This window comes from Rhizophagus irregularis, chromosome 20 (assembly GCF_026210795.1).
Source record: "Rhizophagus irregularis chromosome 20, complete sequence".
Classification (NCBI taxonomy): domain Eukaryota; kingdom Fungi; phylum Glomeromycota; class Glomeromycetes; order Glomerales; family Glomeraceae; genus Rhizophagus; species Rhizophagus irregularis.
In genome coordinates, this window is record NC_089448.1 from 872,278 (window position 1) to 889,310 (window position 17,033).

The 17,033-nt window shown below is 37.1% G+C and overlaps 2 protein-coding genes across 2 annotated transcripts; both read right to left on the reverse strand.

The window, feature by feature from the left end:
- Positions 1 to 686: 686 nt before the first annotated feature.
- OCT59_012825 (uncharacterized protein) lies at positions 687 to 1,154 on the reverse strand (the record flags this gene model as incomplete). The annotated part of the gene is made up of 1 exon (XM_066140392.1): positions 687 to 1,154. One exon carries the CDS (start codon positions 1,152 to 1,154, stop codon positions 687 to 689), a length of 468 nt encoding a protein of 155 aa, XP_066001277.1.
- A 357-nt stretch (positions 1,155 to 1,511) lies between these two features.
- OCT59_012826 (uncharacterized protein) lies at positions 1,512 to 3,377 on the reverse strand (the record flags this gene model as incomplete). The annotated part of the gene is made up of 1 exon (XM_025312025.2): positions 1,512 to 3,377. One exon carries the CDS (start codon positions 3,375 to 3,377, stop codon positions 1,512 to 1,514), a length of 1,866 nt encoding a protein of 621 aa, XP_025165966.2.
- Between the last annotated feature and the right edge of the window lie 13,656 nt (positions 3,378 to 17,033).

Sequence of the window (17,033 nt, forward strand, 5' to 3'; positions counted from 1 at the left end):
AGCTTACCGGTGAAGGTATTTTTTCTAGGCTAGAGTAGATGATAGGTTTGTCAGAGTCATCCGGAGCAGGATTGTCTCTCTCTGAATATACAAATAGTTTGCCCACAGAATTCTGGGTAATCGTGTAGCTAGGTGTTGCACCTTTTCTCCTCGACTTTCATAATTGGATGCCGTACATTTTTCGTAGGACAGAGTTTATGAACACCAGACTCCTCTTGAGGAATTGTTCCCTGTCTTTTTCTCTGCTAAGAGCGTCTACATTGACCTTTCTCACCTCAAACTCGTACAAGAACTTGTCCATGTGTTTCTTAAGTGCGGGAAGCAACTCACGTATATTCCTTTCCAGTAGTTCATCGTGGACGCTGTTCTTATTACGTATACACTGAAAGCCACACCTACGTAAGAGACCAATAGCAAGACAGTGTGCATGGTATGCGTAGGTCCTTCGCTCGTTCAACAGGTCACGCCCTTCCTTTACATAGCTAGTAGGATCAGAAGAGTCTTCTTCACTGCCCCCCAGAATATCAGTGTATCTCGTGAACTCGTGTTCTCGCATTTTCTGGAGGGCCTCGTCTACGGTCTTTCCACGGGTGATCTTTTCTAGATTATGGTACACTTGTTTGACTGCGGGCTTCGAGTAGTTTTTAACGAACTCGGGAGTTATCTCTCCTCCGTACTCATAGAGCTCACGTAGGTTGTACTTTTTCAGTGAATTCTTTTCTGGAACAGTAAACGTCTTCTTCGTTATTCAGCCTTTCTACCAGGGAGAGGGCACTATTTTCGGAAATATTTGGAGACTTAGCTACTGCCTCGCAATGTACAAGCTCCAGCTCATTCTTAATAGACTTATAAGTAGCACAATAATCTCTGCTGACACTAGGGTCGTGCTCGGGAAGAAGGGCAATGCTGGCGCCAGTGGAAGCAACTTGATCCACAAACCGGAACATGAACTTGTTTTTCGAGAGGTTCCTGAGACGCTCGGTCTCAAGCCAGAGATGGAAATAATCGGACTTGTAGAACCGGATACCGCCATCCACAGTATACTCAAACTGTAGTGCAACGTCAGTAACCGTCTGGTACAGTCCAGTGCGTTTGTCATGTAACAGCTGGGAAATTTCTTCGGTAGTCTCAGCTAATGAATGGCAATCGTTCATCAATCGAAAACAGACAAAGTATTCCTGTGTTCGAAGCTTCCGGACTCTGGCCAGCATCTGGCAGCAGGTCTCAACATTGCATGAATTGTCACTGAAACAAGCGAACACAGTATCGAAGAGCTCTAACTCGAAACTAATCCCGGCTGAGACGGTAGGGGTGTAGATAAGGACATCAAGTCCACTCCAGTAGGAATGAACGTCACCGAAATGCTCCTTCTTTTTCGAGGGAAGGGTCTCACTGCTGTAGAGTTCCACTTTCTTGTCGCTGGCCCTAGTGTGTAGGAGTTCTTCGACGAACTTTGCGTCTTTGAGACAGTTTACAGGAACAACAATCTTCTGTCCACTGTGTACGGCCTTTTATAGGAGGGACTCTATCCAGTCCCCCATATTAGTTGTGAAGTAGAACTGGTCCTCTTTTGCTTGTGAGAACACATTCCAGTGTAGAAGCATGGGTAAAGCCCGCATTCGCCGTAAGGTTTTTATGGTGCGGGCACCAAGGTTAGCATCCATACAAACTACGTGACGTGCAGTACTCAACATCCACTTAAATGCTGCGAACGCAGAACTAAAATGTTTATGCAGTCCGCTACTGAACTGTGCGAGGGTAGATTCAACCTCATCAAGGACGAGTACATCGATAGGCTTGTGTTCTGAAGGGATAATAATACGGTGCAAGGACTCTACCTGTACAATTACACGAGGGAAGTCCGCCTGGCATATCCCACCAAGGGCTATGTCTTTGTACGAAGTAAAGTCAGGGAACAACTGTTGCAGGGATTGGCTGAATGTCTGCCGAAAAGTGACAAAACGGATGACTGGTTCTCTTGTCGCATTGCGTGGAAAATAGTTGTCAAGGTAGCGACGGAGTGTTTTGGTCTTACCCAATCCCATATTACCTCTGACTAGCAAGGTAGGCACTAGCTCGTAGTCCTCCATAGAGTCACTGGAGTATTTGATGATACTCGCACTAGAAAGAAGGCAATCGGCTGAAGTATCAACACTAAGCTTAGGGTCGACAGTTCCGTTATGGATGCCATTAATACGTTTGCCCAAACGGTCTTGCCTAGAAAATGTGCCAGAAGAGGGCCCCTGTGAGAGGGGTTGCCCGTTATTAGCAGAAATAGGAGAAACGGCATCAACAGGATACTCATAGGAATGAGAAATAGTGTTGTTGCCAACAGTGAGATACCCGAGTGTGCGGTGATTTCTCTTAGAATCTTGATGGCACCTCTCTTCGACGGCCCACAGTGTTTCGCTTCGCTGTTTCAACAGCAGGTAGAGGGAATTGTTCCGGTGGTGAGTCTCATTACAGATAGTGCAATGGGTCGGGAAAGTCCTGTCGAAATTAGCAAAGGGAAACTTGACATCATGAAGAGAAAAGCCGTAAGTAGCGTGTAGATCATTAGCGAGAGAAATAGCGTGGTCGATAAGGGTTTCCTGACAATCCTCAGAGGCAGGAGAAAAGATGGGAGGGGTACTAGCACCAGCGATGCTGGCATTCCCCACGATGCTGTTCCAAAGGGGGTGTGCAGTAACAAGAAGGGCATCATAGAATTCGATCACATCGTTAGTGCCCAATTGCGAAGAATAGGGGGACAAGACAAACGGCCGAGTCTCGCCTAGCTTAGAGGAGCCATACAAACGAAAGCTCTGTATGCGCTTGTTAACATCGTCCACGTACTTGTGCAAGTGCTGGGGCAGGCGGGATAAAAGTCGACTCCTGAAGTTTCGTGCCTCTATGTAGTTGCAGAAGGCATGAGCCGTGAGGTGGAGATGGAACGAGTATTTCCACTTGCCCTTAGAGCGAGAAAACCCGCTAGAGTCTAGGAGGGTAAAGGATTTCCTATGAGGGTAGATGTTATAGGAATCATAGAACTCTTGTTCGAAGGCATCGATAATAGTCCTCATGATAGAGACAACCTGCTGATCCTCGCCACGAGGAATATCGTCGATGTCAATATCAAGTTTAGGGTGCTGAGGGCGATGGCCGAAAATAACTTTATCGTAACATCGGTGGCCATTGGGGAGAGAGAGATAGTGGTCCCAGAACTCATTCCGGGTATGGAACACAAGATACAGGCCACCCAGGTTGTCTTTCACGACAACCATCTCGCCAGATAGTTTGTTTAGATTGTACTTGTTCTCCAGGGCTTGATAGCCATCAAGGGAATCTCTCTTAAGAATAGTCTTGTAGTTCTCAACAGGATCGTAGTCGTCAAACATTTTTTTAAAAAAACCGTATTACTTCAAAAGGACGAAAAAAAGAAGGAACGCAGGGAAGAAGGTTAAATATATTCTACACAAGCCACTGAGAAAAAAAACATAGACAAATATGAGTAGTAGTAGATGGTAAAACAGAACGATCCCATGTCCACTCACATTATCCCCTGTTGTCGATAACAATATCTATACATATGAATGAAATGTGGCGGAGCTCTGGTAAATGAGGACGTAGACGGATTTACTATCAAGAGCACATGAGCCTTTGGCTGGGCAACGCCCACATATGACCTCAGGTATCGATGTCACGTGTATGCCATGACTGTTTTGCTCTACTCTCTGGGTATGAAGTAGACTGTAGCTCTGTTATATAGGTTAATAGTTACCCACTGTGGTTACTCACAGGAGACCATATTCATTTCCACAGCTATCTATGTTATTCTTCTGCAGTCGCTCAAAGTCTGATTTTGGCGAACAATGTTCGCCCAAATTTCTTGGCAAAATCCCCCCACTCCTAATCATTTTCCGTAGCTGTATATGATACCCCTGTTGTCCACTAATGATCAGCTATAGATACCCAAGGGATACTAAGTAATTATTCTGGTGTCCACGGTCAAGATGGCCATTGCATATAACAATTCGTTATCATCGTTACCAAAAAATGGAATAATCATTATCAACTAACTACATACTGAGACTGTGTTCGATTACAGATACTACCTGAAAGGTACGAAGTAAAACTGCTCTCCGAGCAGTGGGCGAAGCTCAGCCAAGGGCTCTTTGACTGATAAAAAAGACACATACGTTATTCCTTCGCAAGAGCTCATGTTATTTCTCTCATTGTCCACTAATAATCGTTACAAATTTTTGCAATAACGTAAAATAAGTCCACAGAAGTATTATAAGGCGTGGATGATGACGCAGATAATAAGAAAGAAAGATGTTACTACTAAGATTCTCCACCATCCTAATCATTCCGCAGTCACAATAAAGTCACGTGAAAATAAACAACATGATATTTTGCGTCATGTGATATTAATTATGTAATACTATTAATGTAACACTATTCATGTGATACTCTGAGCAAATGAGTAGAGTGTCATGTGCACTTTGGGCAGTCTCTGCTGACTGACCATGACGTAGTATTAACTCATATTGTGCGACGCAGGAGCTCACGTTATTCCTCCTGTGTCCACTCATATTCTTCTCCGTAACCTTTCCTAATGTAGCACATTCAACATTTGAAAATACGTGAAGAAAAACAAAAAAATCATGTAACATTCAGGAGCTTATTCTATTTCATGGCGTAGCGTATTTTATGTCGACACTCTATATATTGCAGGCAGTAAAAAAACAAAGATACGATTATGACTTGTCTGATGTATGCAATTTTTTACATAGGCAGGCCGTATGGCAAATACGGTGGTGAGCAAAATTATTTGGGCAGAGTCCAGTTTCACTGGAATGGCGAATGTGTGAAAATGGCCATATTAGACTCTTTTTTAGTCCGTAGGACCTTCTTCGAAGTGCATTTTTTGCGTATTTCGCCTCTATCTTTTTCCAAAAAAATATGCTCACCACTGTACATGCACCTCGTCCTACGTATATCCCGTATTCATCTTTTAACAGTATTACCATACCTAATGAATGCCATCAGGCAGATATTTTATATATGCCACATGACAAGGTTAGACGTGTTACTTATCTTTTTTGTCTTAATGTAGTGGATGTGGCTTCGAGATACAAGGCCTCTATTCCAATAGGTGTGACTAGCATTAAGAATAGAGAGGGTATTTTAACCTCACGTACTATTTCTAAAGGTTTTGAACAGATTTATGATGTTCCTGATTGCCTTCTTGTATGGCCAAAATTGTTAATTACGGATAAGGGGTCTGAATTTAAAGGCGACTGTGAACGATTAATGAGAAGACATGGTGTAAAAATTCAAAAAGCTAGATCTAAACGATCTGTTAGTATTGTTGAAAGGTATAATCTTACCCTATCTAAAAGATTATTTCGCATACAGAATGCTCATGAGTTATCATTATATGCGTCAGGAAATCTCATGCTTGGGTGAAGAACCTTCCTATAATTGTTAAAGATATTAATAATTCTATTACTAGGTTAATTAGTATGGCTCCTGCTAAAGCAGTAAAAAAGAAAAAAGTTTATTCAAAATCTTCCTGTAAATATAATAGGCCTATTGGTTATAATGAGCCACGTTTGACCTACAGAGATAGTGTTCGTTATCTTCTTGAACCTGGTGAGGTTGAAGGTGGACCAAAAAGAAGGGGTACAGATATGAACTGGAGTCCTGAAGTTTATAATATTGGGGAAGTTCGTATACAAAAAAATCAACCAGTCCTTTATAAGTTACTTGAGGGACCTGATCGTAAATTCGTAAGGGAGGAACTCTTACTCGTTAATGATGGGGTTGAATTACCTCCAGAAAGTGTCCTTTATCAGTAATCACATCTGACCTGAGGTCAGCGAAATTATTTCTGGATACTTCTCGTCAGAAAAGTCGAATATAGCTCATAATTAGTATTTTACAATTGTTGAGGAAATATCAGTACTTATCAATATATATTAGTACTTATCGCTACTTGTCTTTCAGGAGCACGTTAAGTGCATTGTTGTGTGATAAAGTTAGTCGAAAACATATATTAGCAATAAGATGTATGTCGTATGGTATATTAGCAATGGATCAGGAACAGAGATTAGGGCCATGGATTTTTTGTTATTTACGTTCTGAGAGGAGGGTGTCTTGCCAATGGCTGTCCCTTTACCGTGATCGCCTACACTACTTGATCGGTCACCGGATGCTCCATTTCCATTAGAATGTTCACCTGTGGCGCCTCCTCCCGTGCCTCCTCCGTGACCTTTCGGGGCCGCATATATGTCTTTTAAACAAGCAGGATAATCAAAAGAATGATAACTCTGCGCATCTTTATGCAATTATACACGTATAATCAATTTTAATACCTAGACATGAGTATCGTCTTCAGATGGGTGAGGAATAAAAAACCAGAATTCGTTTATTGCGTATACTGAAACGTAATACCCTGAACAATTGTTAGTAGTATTAAATGAATAACAGCTCACATAAGTCTAATCCGTTATTCATGTGAAGTAAACCTGATTCCAAGTTCCGTTTTGTCTAGTGTTATTGAAGTAGGAACTGCTGATCATGCACATTGTTGACGAAGTACTTAGTGATAGTATTAATGCAAAATTTTCAGCGATAAAACACTATTGCCTAGTTTCATAAAGGAGATATCATTTCCATGTTGCTCACGTTATCGCTCTCCTCACTTATCCTCCTAAAAAAATCCCGTAGTATTAATCATATTACAAATGTTATCCAATACTCCAATAGTATTACACAGTAACGATGTCCACATATTTTTCTACGGTATATCTATGTGGCCATCACATATTTGTTGTAACGATGTCAACTCATGTTTCAGTAAGTAAATGTGGTAATAATATCCACTTGTTTCTGCAAAAGGATATTATAATATCCGTATAGTTGATGAATAGTCGACCACGGAAAGAAATTTACTTTGTAGGCATAGCATAGTAGGTAAGGCCGTAGTCCACTAATAATCAATCCCCACATTAGTTGTCTACTAATTTTCTCTTCCGCAGTATTGTGAACAAAAATAAGGTTCACTTCACAGGTTAATGTTAAGGTTCTTCTACCTGGTGATATCCAAGAAATATGCTTCACGTATCTGCAATTGATATTATGTTACATTACTTAGGTTATTGAAAATTAGTCGATATCCGCAGCGAATTCAACAGGTAGAAGATAACGTGGAAAGAATACTCCTACCTAAAAGGTACGAAGTGGAACTTCCTCTTTAAAGGTCTTAAAAAATGTGTTCCTATTGCTAAAGCTGTTCTTCGAGGAGGTCGACTGTAGACAACGGTTATTGACTATGTCATAGAGAAAATAGTGAATAACGAATTTCTTACCAAAATTTTTGTGAATCCCTGTATTGTTACGAAACAATCGTAGGTTATTGACTGCAGGACATATTATTAATGGACAATGGAATGCACGTGGCATCGATACCTGAGGGTCCTATGTGGGCGTTGCCCAGCCAAAGGCTCATGTGCTCTTGATGGTAATGATTATAGGAGAAAATCTCATCCCGTCTGCGTCATCATTCTCCCACGTTATTCCACTCATACCCAGAATGTCTTACCTCCTCACCAATAACGTATAAATGCTGTTATCGACAACAGTAGAATAACTGCTCTTCGAATAGTCTCCGACCCTATGAACTGAGCGCACCCTGCGGGTGGTTCTACAATTGCCCCCGCAAAGGTCTTAGGAATGTGTTCCTAATATCATAACGTAAAGTGATGGTTATCGTTGTACTATCACTACATATATTTTCTGTTGTCCACTCATATTCTGCAACACAGCTGTCTACGTTATTCTTCCGCATGAGCGTCTTGACTAGATTCCATCCTTTACGCTTTTAGCGCCCTTCAGGTAATTTTCCTAGAATACCTCTATGAACTGGAGAGATTATGTACGAAGTACCTAGAGAGTAATGCCCCCTAGATTCCATCTAGAACTGGATTAACTGGACAAAGTCCTAGAAGAGATGTTTCCATTAATTGGTTATCGATAACAATCATTTCTACGTTATGTCTAATGCATGGTTGAGCAGCAAGACGGTCAGTTCATAGTTCTGCAGTCGCCCAAAAAATCACGTGACTTTTCCTCAGGCCCGTCAGCGAAATTTTTATTGCCGTTGTCCACTAATAATTCCATTCCGCAGCCGTCTACGTTATTCCTCCGCAGGAGCTAATCATCAGGTGCGCTCATTACAAACTAGTCCTAAGTGTAGTGTCATGTGACAATGACGCAGTATTTACTCATGTGACACTCAGCACATTTGTTCAGAGTATCATGTGACAATGACGTAGTATTGAAGTATGCATCCGCAGTCACATGACTGCCTTGCCCTATAAACGTAGGTTCCTAGGACCTCCTCCTCCATAATTTTCCTCGTTCCTCGAAAAATCAGCCCATAGGTCCTTCCAAAGGAAGTGGAGAATTTTTCTGTATACATTGGTCTATTATTCACCTACGTAATTGATAATGTTTGTGCATAGTAAAAAATCGATCACATTATCATAAGACCGAAGGTCTTATTTAGTTAGAGGTCTTAGGAGATATGCTCCTAATGGTTGAGCGACAAGCCGCTCAGTCTAAAGACTGATTTCATGGAATGGGCCATTTCTTCGAAAGGCTACGCCAAGGCCTCTTTGTCCCTCGTTCCTCGAAAAATTACTTCTTCAAAGTTCCTAATGGACTAGGGATTTTACTGCATACATTTGTCTATTAATCACCTACGTAATTGATAATGTTTGAGGGTCATTCCAGAGTATACATATAAACTGTACTGTACGGTTAGCTAAACTGTACTGTACGAAGTGAGAATTCACCAATCAGATTTTATTGTACGATAAATAAAAAAAATTTGAAAAGTATACAATGAGTTATGATTGGCTAAAATATTTTCGTACAGTACAATTTAGCTGACTGTACAGTACAGTTTATCTATTTACCTGTCATTCCAGTTCTAGATGGAATCTAGGGCAAGACAGTCAGTTCATAGGCTTTAAGCTCTTAGGAATGTGTTCCTAATGTTATTCTTCCAGTTGTCCACTCATAATTATTTCCGCAGCTGCCTACGTTAACTGAATGATCTACATTACACACTTCTCATGAGAGTTCCTTCGGAATAGGCCTTTCAGGGATTTTTTAGTTAACATTAATTGTGTTACAATGATCTACGTTATTGTCTTGTGAATCGATGGGAACAATATTCTCCCTTCGGGTCTCTCCCGTTCTATTTCGTACTCGGAGGGTAGGGAAATCATTGCTGCGTTAAATATTAGCCTTCTCTTCAGATTCAGTACCACTGTTTTTTTCTGCACAGAGTGTGAAAGACGAAGGACTGCAATAGCAAATTTCGAACTGAGAGGGGACGTTCTGGGAATAATTTTGCTCACCTTTTTTGTTCTTTCGTGGTGGTTTGTTATGATTAGGCAAGTGTAATGTTATTGCCTCCCCTGGCCCTTTCCAGCCTACCTGCAATTGAGTGGATTCTTGGATTATAGAGAGTATATATTCCGCATGTCGTTCCCATGCGTCTTTTGGGATTTGCGAATTCTCGTTTGCATTCCATATTTTGTATGGGTCGAAAACAAAGTGGGTTCTTGGTGTATGGTTTACTTCGAGAGTGTCAGAGTTTACCTGTTCTCAAAAACGGTTAAGAACTATGTGTGTAGCGTCTACTTTTTCCAAACCTTGTCTCTGATATACATATTCTGTGCTTGTTCGAGTTTTGTGTAAAGGTCCATTTCCAGTTACTACCTCTAGTATACATTATCATACAACGTTTTTCAGAAAAAATAATTATTTCATCAAACACATTTCTCCTAGAATCGCAGTTAGTTCTCTTAAAACAATTTGGGAGAATGAGCTTTCGGAGAAGTGATAATGGTGATTATCTGGAACGTTGTATTGCCTCTACTTAAATAGCATAACCAGCATAGTAGCGATCCTAATCATAGGTTGCCGTACTAATGCATGAATTGTTTTTTGTCACTAGCTTATTTAACAATCACTAAGCACATGTTGCTGTCTACTTCTGGTAACGATCAATGTCATGTAATTATTGTTAGGTTTATGATAATGGTCATATAGGGTCATTTAGTCTGAGCACCATTTCTTTCAGGAGTTACCTCTTTAAAATACTGGAGGACATATGCTCTACACCCCCACATGAAGTCTCCAGGTAACAAAGCAGACTAGATTCTCGGATTTTTCCCAGTCTTAGCATTAAGAGTCACTTCGCATATGTTATGGAGAAAAAATGGAATTTACGGATACTCGGCATTACATAGAAATGGCGAAAATCTTATATGCTCGTGTACTATATGTTTGTAACAAGATATTTGTGATGCTATATGCGGTCCATATCAATATGCTTACTCGCCTCTACATATTAGCATAACCCCTTCAGATTCGAGAATGTCTACACATGGTTAAGCCGGTGAAGTAAGTACTAATATATCCTTTGGATACACTAGTATATCATGCGTTGTAATTTTTTGTTATTACCAATACTATTCTATTATGTTATACCAATCAACTGATAATGTGTTATACTGATAATGTCAATACTAAAAATGTCACATGGGCAACATAGGCAACATGGACAATAATTACGCCACGATCACAGGATACTCTACATAAATATCACCGCTCAGCAGATTATATCCGCCTACAGTGGAAACGAATTAGTTGTTATGCCGTAGTAAGCATTATTTTTTGGAATTCCCATGTTGCCCAATTACATCCCATCCCGCAGTCGTCTACGTTATTCCATTTTACGTCATCGTTACAAAAAATATTTTTCTTCGAAAGCTCTTAGGAGACCCGTCTCCCTAATGTTATTCCCCTTTGCAGTTGTCCACGTAATTTCCAAGTCCATGCACTTTTTTAGTAACGATTGTTATCCAATCTCATTGAGGAGTACAATCCTTACCAATAATTCCTATTCTAATTCATCGTTACAAAAAATAGAAGTACCTCCTCTCTTCAGGAGAGTCATTCCAGTAAACATCCCTTTGGGTATAATTTTGCTTACTAATGTACATGTTCTACATTTATAACGTATAGATAACAGTAGATGTTTTCATTTACAACAGACACTTCAAATTTGTTCCTTGGTTATATTGTACAAATGCCCTGTTCCGTTCTAAAAGTTTTATTATCCATGGAAATATGACGCAATGTATGAACTAATAACGCCATAGTTTTTTAGTTAACTACATAAGAGTTGTTTTTTAGTAACTCTTCGAGTAGTTGGTAACAAGAAGATATATCTAGTTGGGAGACGAGATAGTCAAAGAAATGGTAATTCTTGTATCTACTATTCAAAAACCCTTTAATTTTACCTAATAAAAGCAAAGCCAGTACTCACACTTACGTTTTTTCTTGTTCAGGTTTCTGCTTATTCTAGTTGAATAACGTGGTCGAGTGCATAACGTTCGGCTACAAGTTTCATGCTATATTTAGCATTAACTTACTATTTTACTTCGTACCCGAAGGGTAGATTACTGCTTGCAAAAAAAATACAATGAATGCCTTAGTAATTATAGACTATATACGATCATGTCTTTTCTTTTTCATCATGTCTCGATAGCTGTTTACAGAAACTATTTATTTATAAAATGTTGTTAGATACCCTATCACGGCCACAATAATGGACCTATATTTCTCGTCGGCAATAACAAATTTATCGAAATAAATTTTTACATCATTGTAGTCTATATGAGTAATATTGTCATTATGCTCGAATACTTCAGTCGTTCTGTAGAATTCTCTCTCATTTCCTTTCTTGAAAATAACGAGGTCATTTTTATATTTTTTAAATGTGAATTCTATCTTTCCACTATTCGGAAAGACAATTACATGAAAACCCTCGCTACTTACGTTGGTAATGCGGAATATATTCTCTAAGCTAATGGAGGATGACTCTTGTTTTGCACACGTTGTCACCCCCGTCTGCCACCCGGTGGTAAACAAAGTTCCCTGCTTCTGTTATATGTGCTCTCAGCGAAACATTAACATTCTTGCTTGGTTTAGTTTTATTACTACTTAACTTTCAAATTGCGATAGCTCTCGCCACGATATTTCATCCATTATCTTCTTTCAAAATACGATAGTTCTCTTTACAAAAGTTTATATTTTATTCATTTCATAATTCTTGTTATGACATTAAATTCACCATGAATTTGTCCAATTAAAATTAATTAAGCGAACATTACAGTAAAGTTTAGGGCGAACCTATTACCTTTAAAATAACATTACGCTTTACTAACAATTAATTAAACAAAATTACTTTTTCATCATAAGAAAATAGTAACAAAAACAATCGAAACAATTAATTTTCATATAAAGGGTATTTTATTTATTCTTCATAAAATTCACAATTAACTAATTTACTTAAAGTTTTACATCGTATCTAACGACTGTGGAATTCACCTCCCATTCCGCTCCTATTTAAACCAACTTTCTTATTCTTTCTTTTCTTACTTCTTATTTCTTTCTAATATTTTATATGTTATCTTTTATGCGCTATCTTATATGCTATTTTATATGTTATCTTTTCTAATATGTTATACTATTTTAGTATGCTATCTTTTCTTTAAAATAATCTTTCGCATATTATGTTGTAAAGATATAATCCATCTTTTGTGGCTGTGCTATCTTTTCTTTAAAATAAAATAATCTTTCAAATATTATATCGTAAAGATCCATCTTTTGTGGCTGTGCTATCTTTTCTACTGCGTCTCGTCAGCTATTCTTCTACTGCGGCTGCAGTTCATCAATATTTTACATGTTCCTATTTTTTTGTTCCTTTAATTCGCTATTCTTCCTTTTTATATGATTTATCATTTGTGGCTTATGATTACTCCTCCTAATTGTTCCTATTGTTGAACTTGATAAACTGGTTGCTAAGCCACATCGATCAACTCCCCACTTGATCTATTGGTTCTCCGTTAATCATTTAATAAACATTACATCATGTAGATCATTCCTTCTCCTAAAAGTTTATCCTTTCCGGTTAATTTTATCCAATCATGTGACTTTCTATCATTTGATCTTTTATTCCATATTATTCCTCCATATTATGCGATTACTTCAGTATCTATGGCTACAGTTTGCCCCCCACCTAAAATTTGAGTCCCATCAAATTTGAACTATTACTTCAAAATTTGTCCTATCAATATATTCTTTCAGTAATTCACCATTTACTGGTGTTTTCAATATCTTCCCTTCCATAGTTTTAATTCTGTATGATCCTTTAGAAATTATCTCATGTACATAATAAGGTCCTTTCCATTTTTCTTCTAACTTTCCAGACCATTGTTTTTCTTTTGCTGCGTCATAATATAGTACTTTATCTCCGATTTGTAATTTCTGCTTTATTCTATTCTTTTTATCATGGTACGATTTTTGTTTTTCCTGAGATTTCCTGACATTTTCTTTAGCTTGATCCCTAATATTTGGTAATCCTTCGATCAACCCATTAACTCTCTCTGCCATGGTAATCTCCTTATCTTCTAAATCTAATAATGTCTTCATTTGTCTCCCATATATTAAATATCCTGGTTCCATTTTCGTTGAATCATTCCTTTTAGTTCGATACGCGAACAATACTCCTGGTACTTTCAAATCCCAATCTTCGATATTACTTAGCTTTGCTAATGATTCACATAATGTCTTGTTAAATCTTTCAATTAACCCATTAGTTTTTGGATGATAAGGCGTCGAAAAGTTATGTTTTATCTGAAATTCCTCCATTAATGATTTCACTAATTTATTATTGAAATGACTTCCTCTATCACTCAATATCTTCTTTGGACATCCATGCCTACATATTATATCTTCATAAATAAATCTTGCAATTTCCTTAGCATCTGCTGTTTCCAATGCCTTTGCTTCAGGCCATTTTGTAAAATAGTCCATCGCTGTAACTATATATCTATTATTTCTCTTTGTTACTGGTAATGGTCCCACTACATCAATCCCAATTTGATAAAATGGTTCTATAACTTTGATTACATTCAGTTCATGTTTTCCTATTGGTTTTCCTCTTCTCTGACAATTATTACATGATTTGACATAAGCTTCCACATCTTTTCTCATCCCTTTCCAATAATACCCATCCTTGATCCTATTATACGTTGCATCTATTCCAAAGTGTCCTGATAATTCATGATCATGAGCTATGTACATTAATCCTTCAAATTCGTATTTTCTTATCACTCTTAGTCTTTTCTCATCTTTTATTTTGTAAATTAATCCTCCTATAATTTCATATCCCCGTTCGTCATTGATATTCCTCGCTATCCTATTATATTCTTCCTCTTCCATGTCTATGTTGTAATTCTAAAAGCTAAAGTGTTGTAAAAGGTTGAAATGTTATAAAGGGTTGAAGTGTTGTAAAAATTAAGGTGTTGTAAAAATTAAGGTGTTGTAAAAATAAAGCGTCGTGATAACTGTTCCATATATTTTTAATTTTTATCTCTCGATTTATTTTTGATCCTTGGTATTTCTATCCTTCTTATATATTTTTCATTCCCTATAATCAATTTAGATCGTACCCATCCTAATCCTTTTTCTATTGGTCTTTCTTCTATTATCATATTGTTTCCATCTTCCATAATTAATTTTACCTTTTTCTCTTTTAGTCTTATTATAATGTGTACATCTACTAGTATGAAGTCTTCTTCTTCTTCAATCCTTAAATGGATAATTGTTTTGTTCTCTTCTTCTTTTATAGTCACTTTCCATATCTTATCGACCTTTACTCGATAGGTAAGAAACCAATTCATATAACAATCTCCTAATACCATTTTGGAAATATAATTTTAAGCTTTTTGGTGTTTTTCTATCTCCTTATATACTTTTCTCCAACTACCATCATCATTCCTAACTTCAATCTGACTGTATCTTTTGGTATCTTTGTATACATCCTGGTTTTCTTTAAACATTTTAACCATGTCCAAATATTCATTTTTCTTTAATGTTGGGTATGACGATTTCTCCATTTTCTTCGTTTCTCTTCCAATATAATTTTCCCAACATACATCGCCATCTTTTTCCAAAAATATCACTATTGATTCATCTATTATTCCTTTTAATCTGAATATTTCTTTTTCCATCTCATGGTTCCCATGTGGAGTAATTAATCCTCTGTTGAAACTTTTCGTCTTCTGATAATAATATTCGCAATATGGCGATTTGTCTAGAATTATTATATCCGTATCTTCATCATATTCTAACATTCTTCTGTTTATTTGTTCTACTACTTCCTTTCTAAATTTCCATTCTGTTTCTAATTTTGATTCGTGAAATTCACCTTTGTCTTTTCTTCTCCTTTTGAATGTATTAAATCTTACTTTTAATCCTTGCTTTTCCCACTCTTTAATCAAATTTCGTACTATACTTGTTTTTCCTAATCTATCCACTCCGTCGATTATAATAACTTGTGGCTTATTTTCTCTTCCCAATTTCTTTAATAATTCTTTTTCTGTCCTTTCCTCCAAATTCAAAAGTATTGCTTCTTTATCGGTAAAATATTTTTCATCATCCCATCTCCCTTTAAATCTTTTAGCATTATACCATTTATTCCTAAATTTGATATATCTCAATTTCCCCTTATTACTTTCTATTTTTGTTATTTCTTGATTCTCGTTCCTTTCCGTTTCTTTTTCTTTAAATCTCAGTCTTGATAATCCATCTGCATTTTTAATTTTCTTTCCACTTCTATGTACTATTTTAAAATCAAATTGTTGTAATTTCATTACCCATCTTGCTCTCCTTCCCGTTTGTTCCTTTCCATCTGTTAATCCTTTTAATGCTGCGTGATCTGTTATCACTATAAATTTCCTTCCTACTAAATATTTCTGAAAATGTTGTATTCCCCAAAATACCGCTAAGCATTCCAATTCTGTTGGTGGATAATTCTTCTCTGCTCCAACTGTACTCCTACTTGCGTAAGCTATTACAACCTCTTTATTTTCTTCATTCATTTGAGCTAACACTGCTCCTAATCCTATCTTAGATCCATCAGTTATCAATATAAATTCTCTGCTGAAATCCGGATATACTAAAATTGGATTTTCTGTCAATTTTGTCCTTAATATGTCAAATGCTTCTTGTTGTTCTTCTTTCCATTCAAACTTTTCATTCTTTCTTGTTAAGTTAAGCAAAGGTTTTGCTATCTTCGAAAAACCTTTTATAAATCTCCTATAATATGAACATAATCCTAAAAATGACCTTACTTCTGTGACAGTTTTCGGCCTCCTCATATTTTCTATTTTCTCAACTTTCTCTTTATCCGGTCGCAATCCATCTCTTCCTACTATATGCCCTAAGAAATTTATATTTCTCAATCCAAACTGACATTTCTTCAATTTCACAATCATATTATTCTCTCTCAATTTACTCAATACTTTATCTACATGTTCTATATGTTCCTCAAAATCTTCTGAATAAATCATTATATCATCTAAATACACTGTAACAAATTCTCCTATATATTCTTTTAATATTTTATCCATTAATCTCTGAAATGTTCCTGGTGCATTCTTCAATCCAAATGGCATAACATTGTATTCATATAATCCTTGTGAACAAATGAATGCTGTTTTCTCTTTATCTTCTTCTGCCATTTCTACTTGATGATATCCTGCTGCTAAGTCCAAACTTGTGAACCAACTTCCCTTTCTAAATTTTTCTAACAATTCGTCTATCCGGGGTAAAGGATATTCATCTGACTTTGTCACATTATTTAGCTTTCTATAATCTATACAAAATCTATAATTTCCAGTTTTCTTTCCTGCTAACGTTACTGGAGATGCCCAATTACTCCATGATTCTCTTATCTTCCCCATCTTTAACAATTGTTCAATTTCTTTCTTTATAAACTTTCCTTTTTCATCAGTTTCTTTATATCTCTTTTGTGCTATTGGTCCTTGATTTTCTTCAATTATTATTTCATGTTTAACTGTATTTATCCTTCCCAGTTTCTCTTCGTCATATTCGAATAT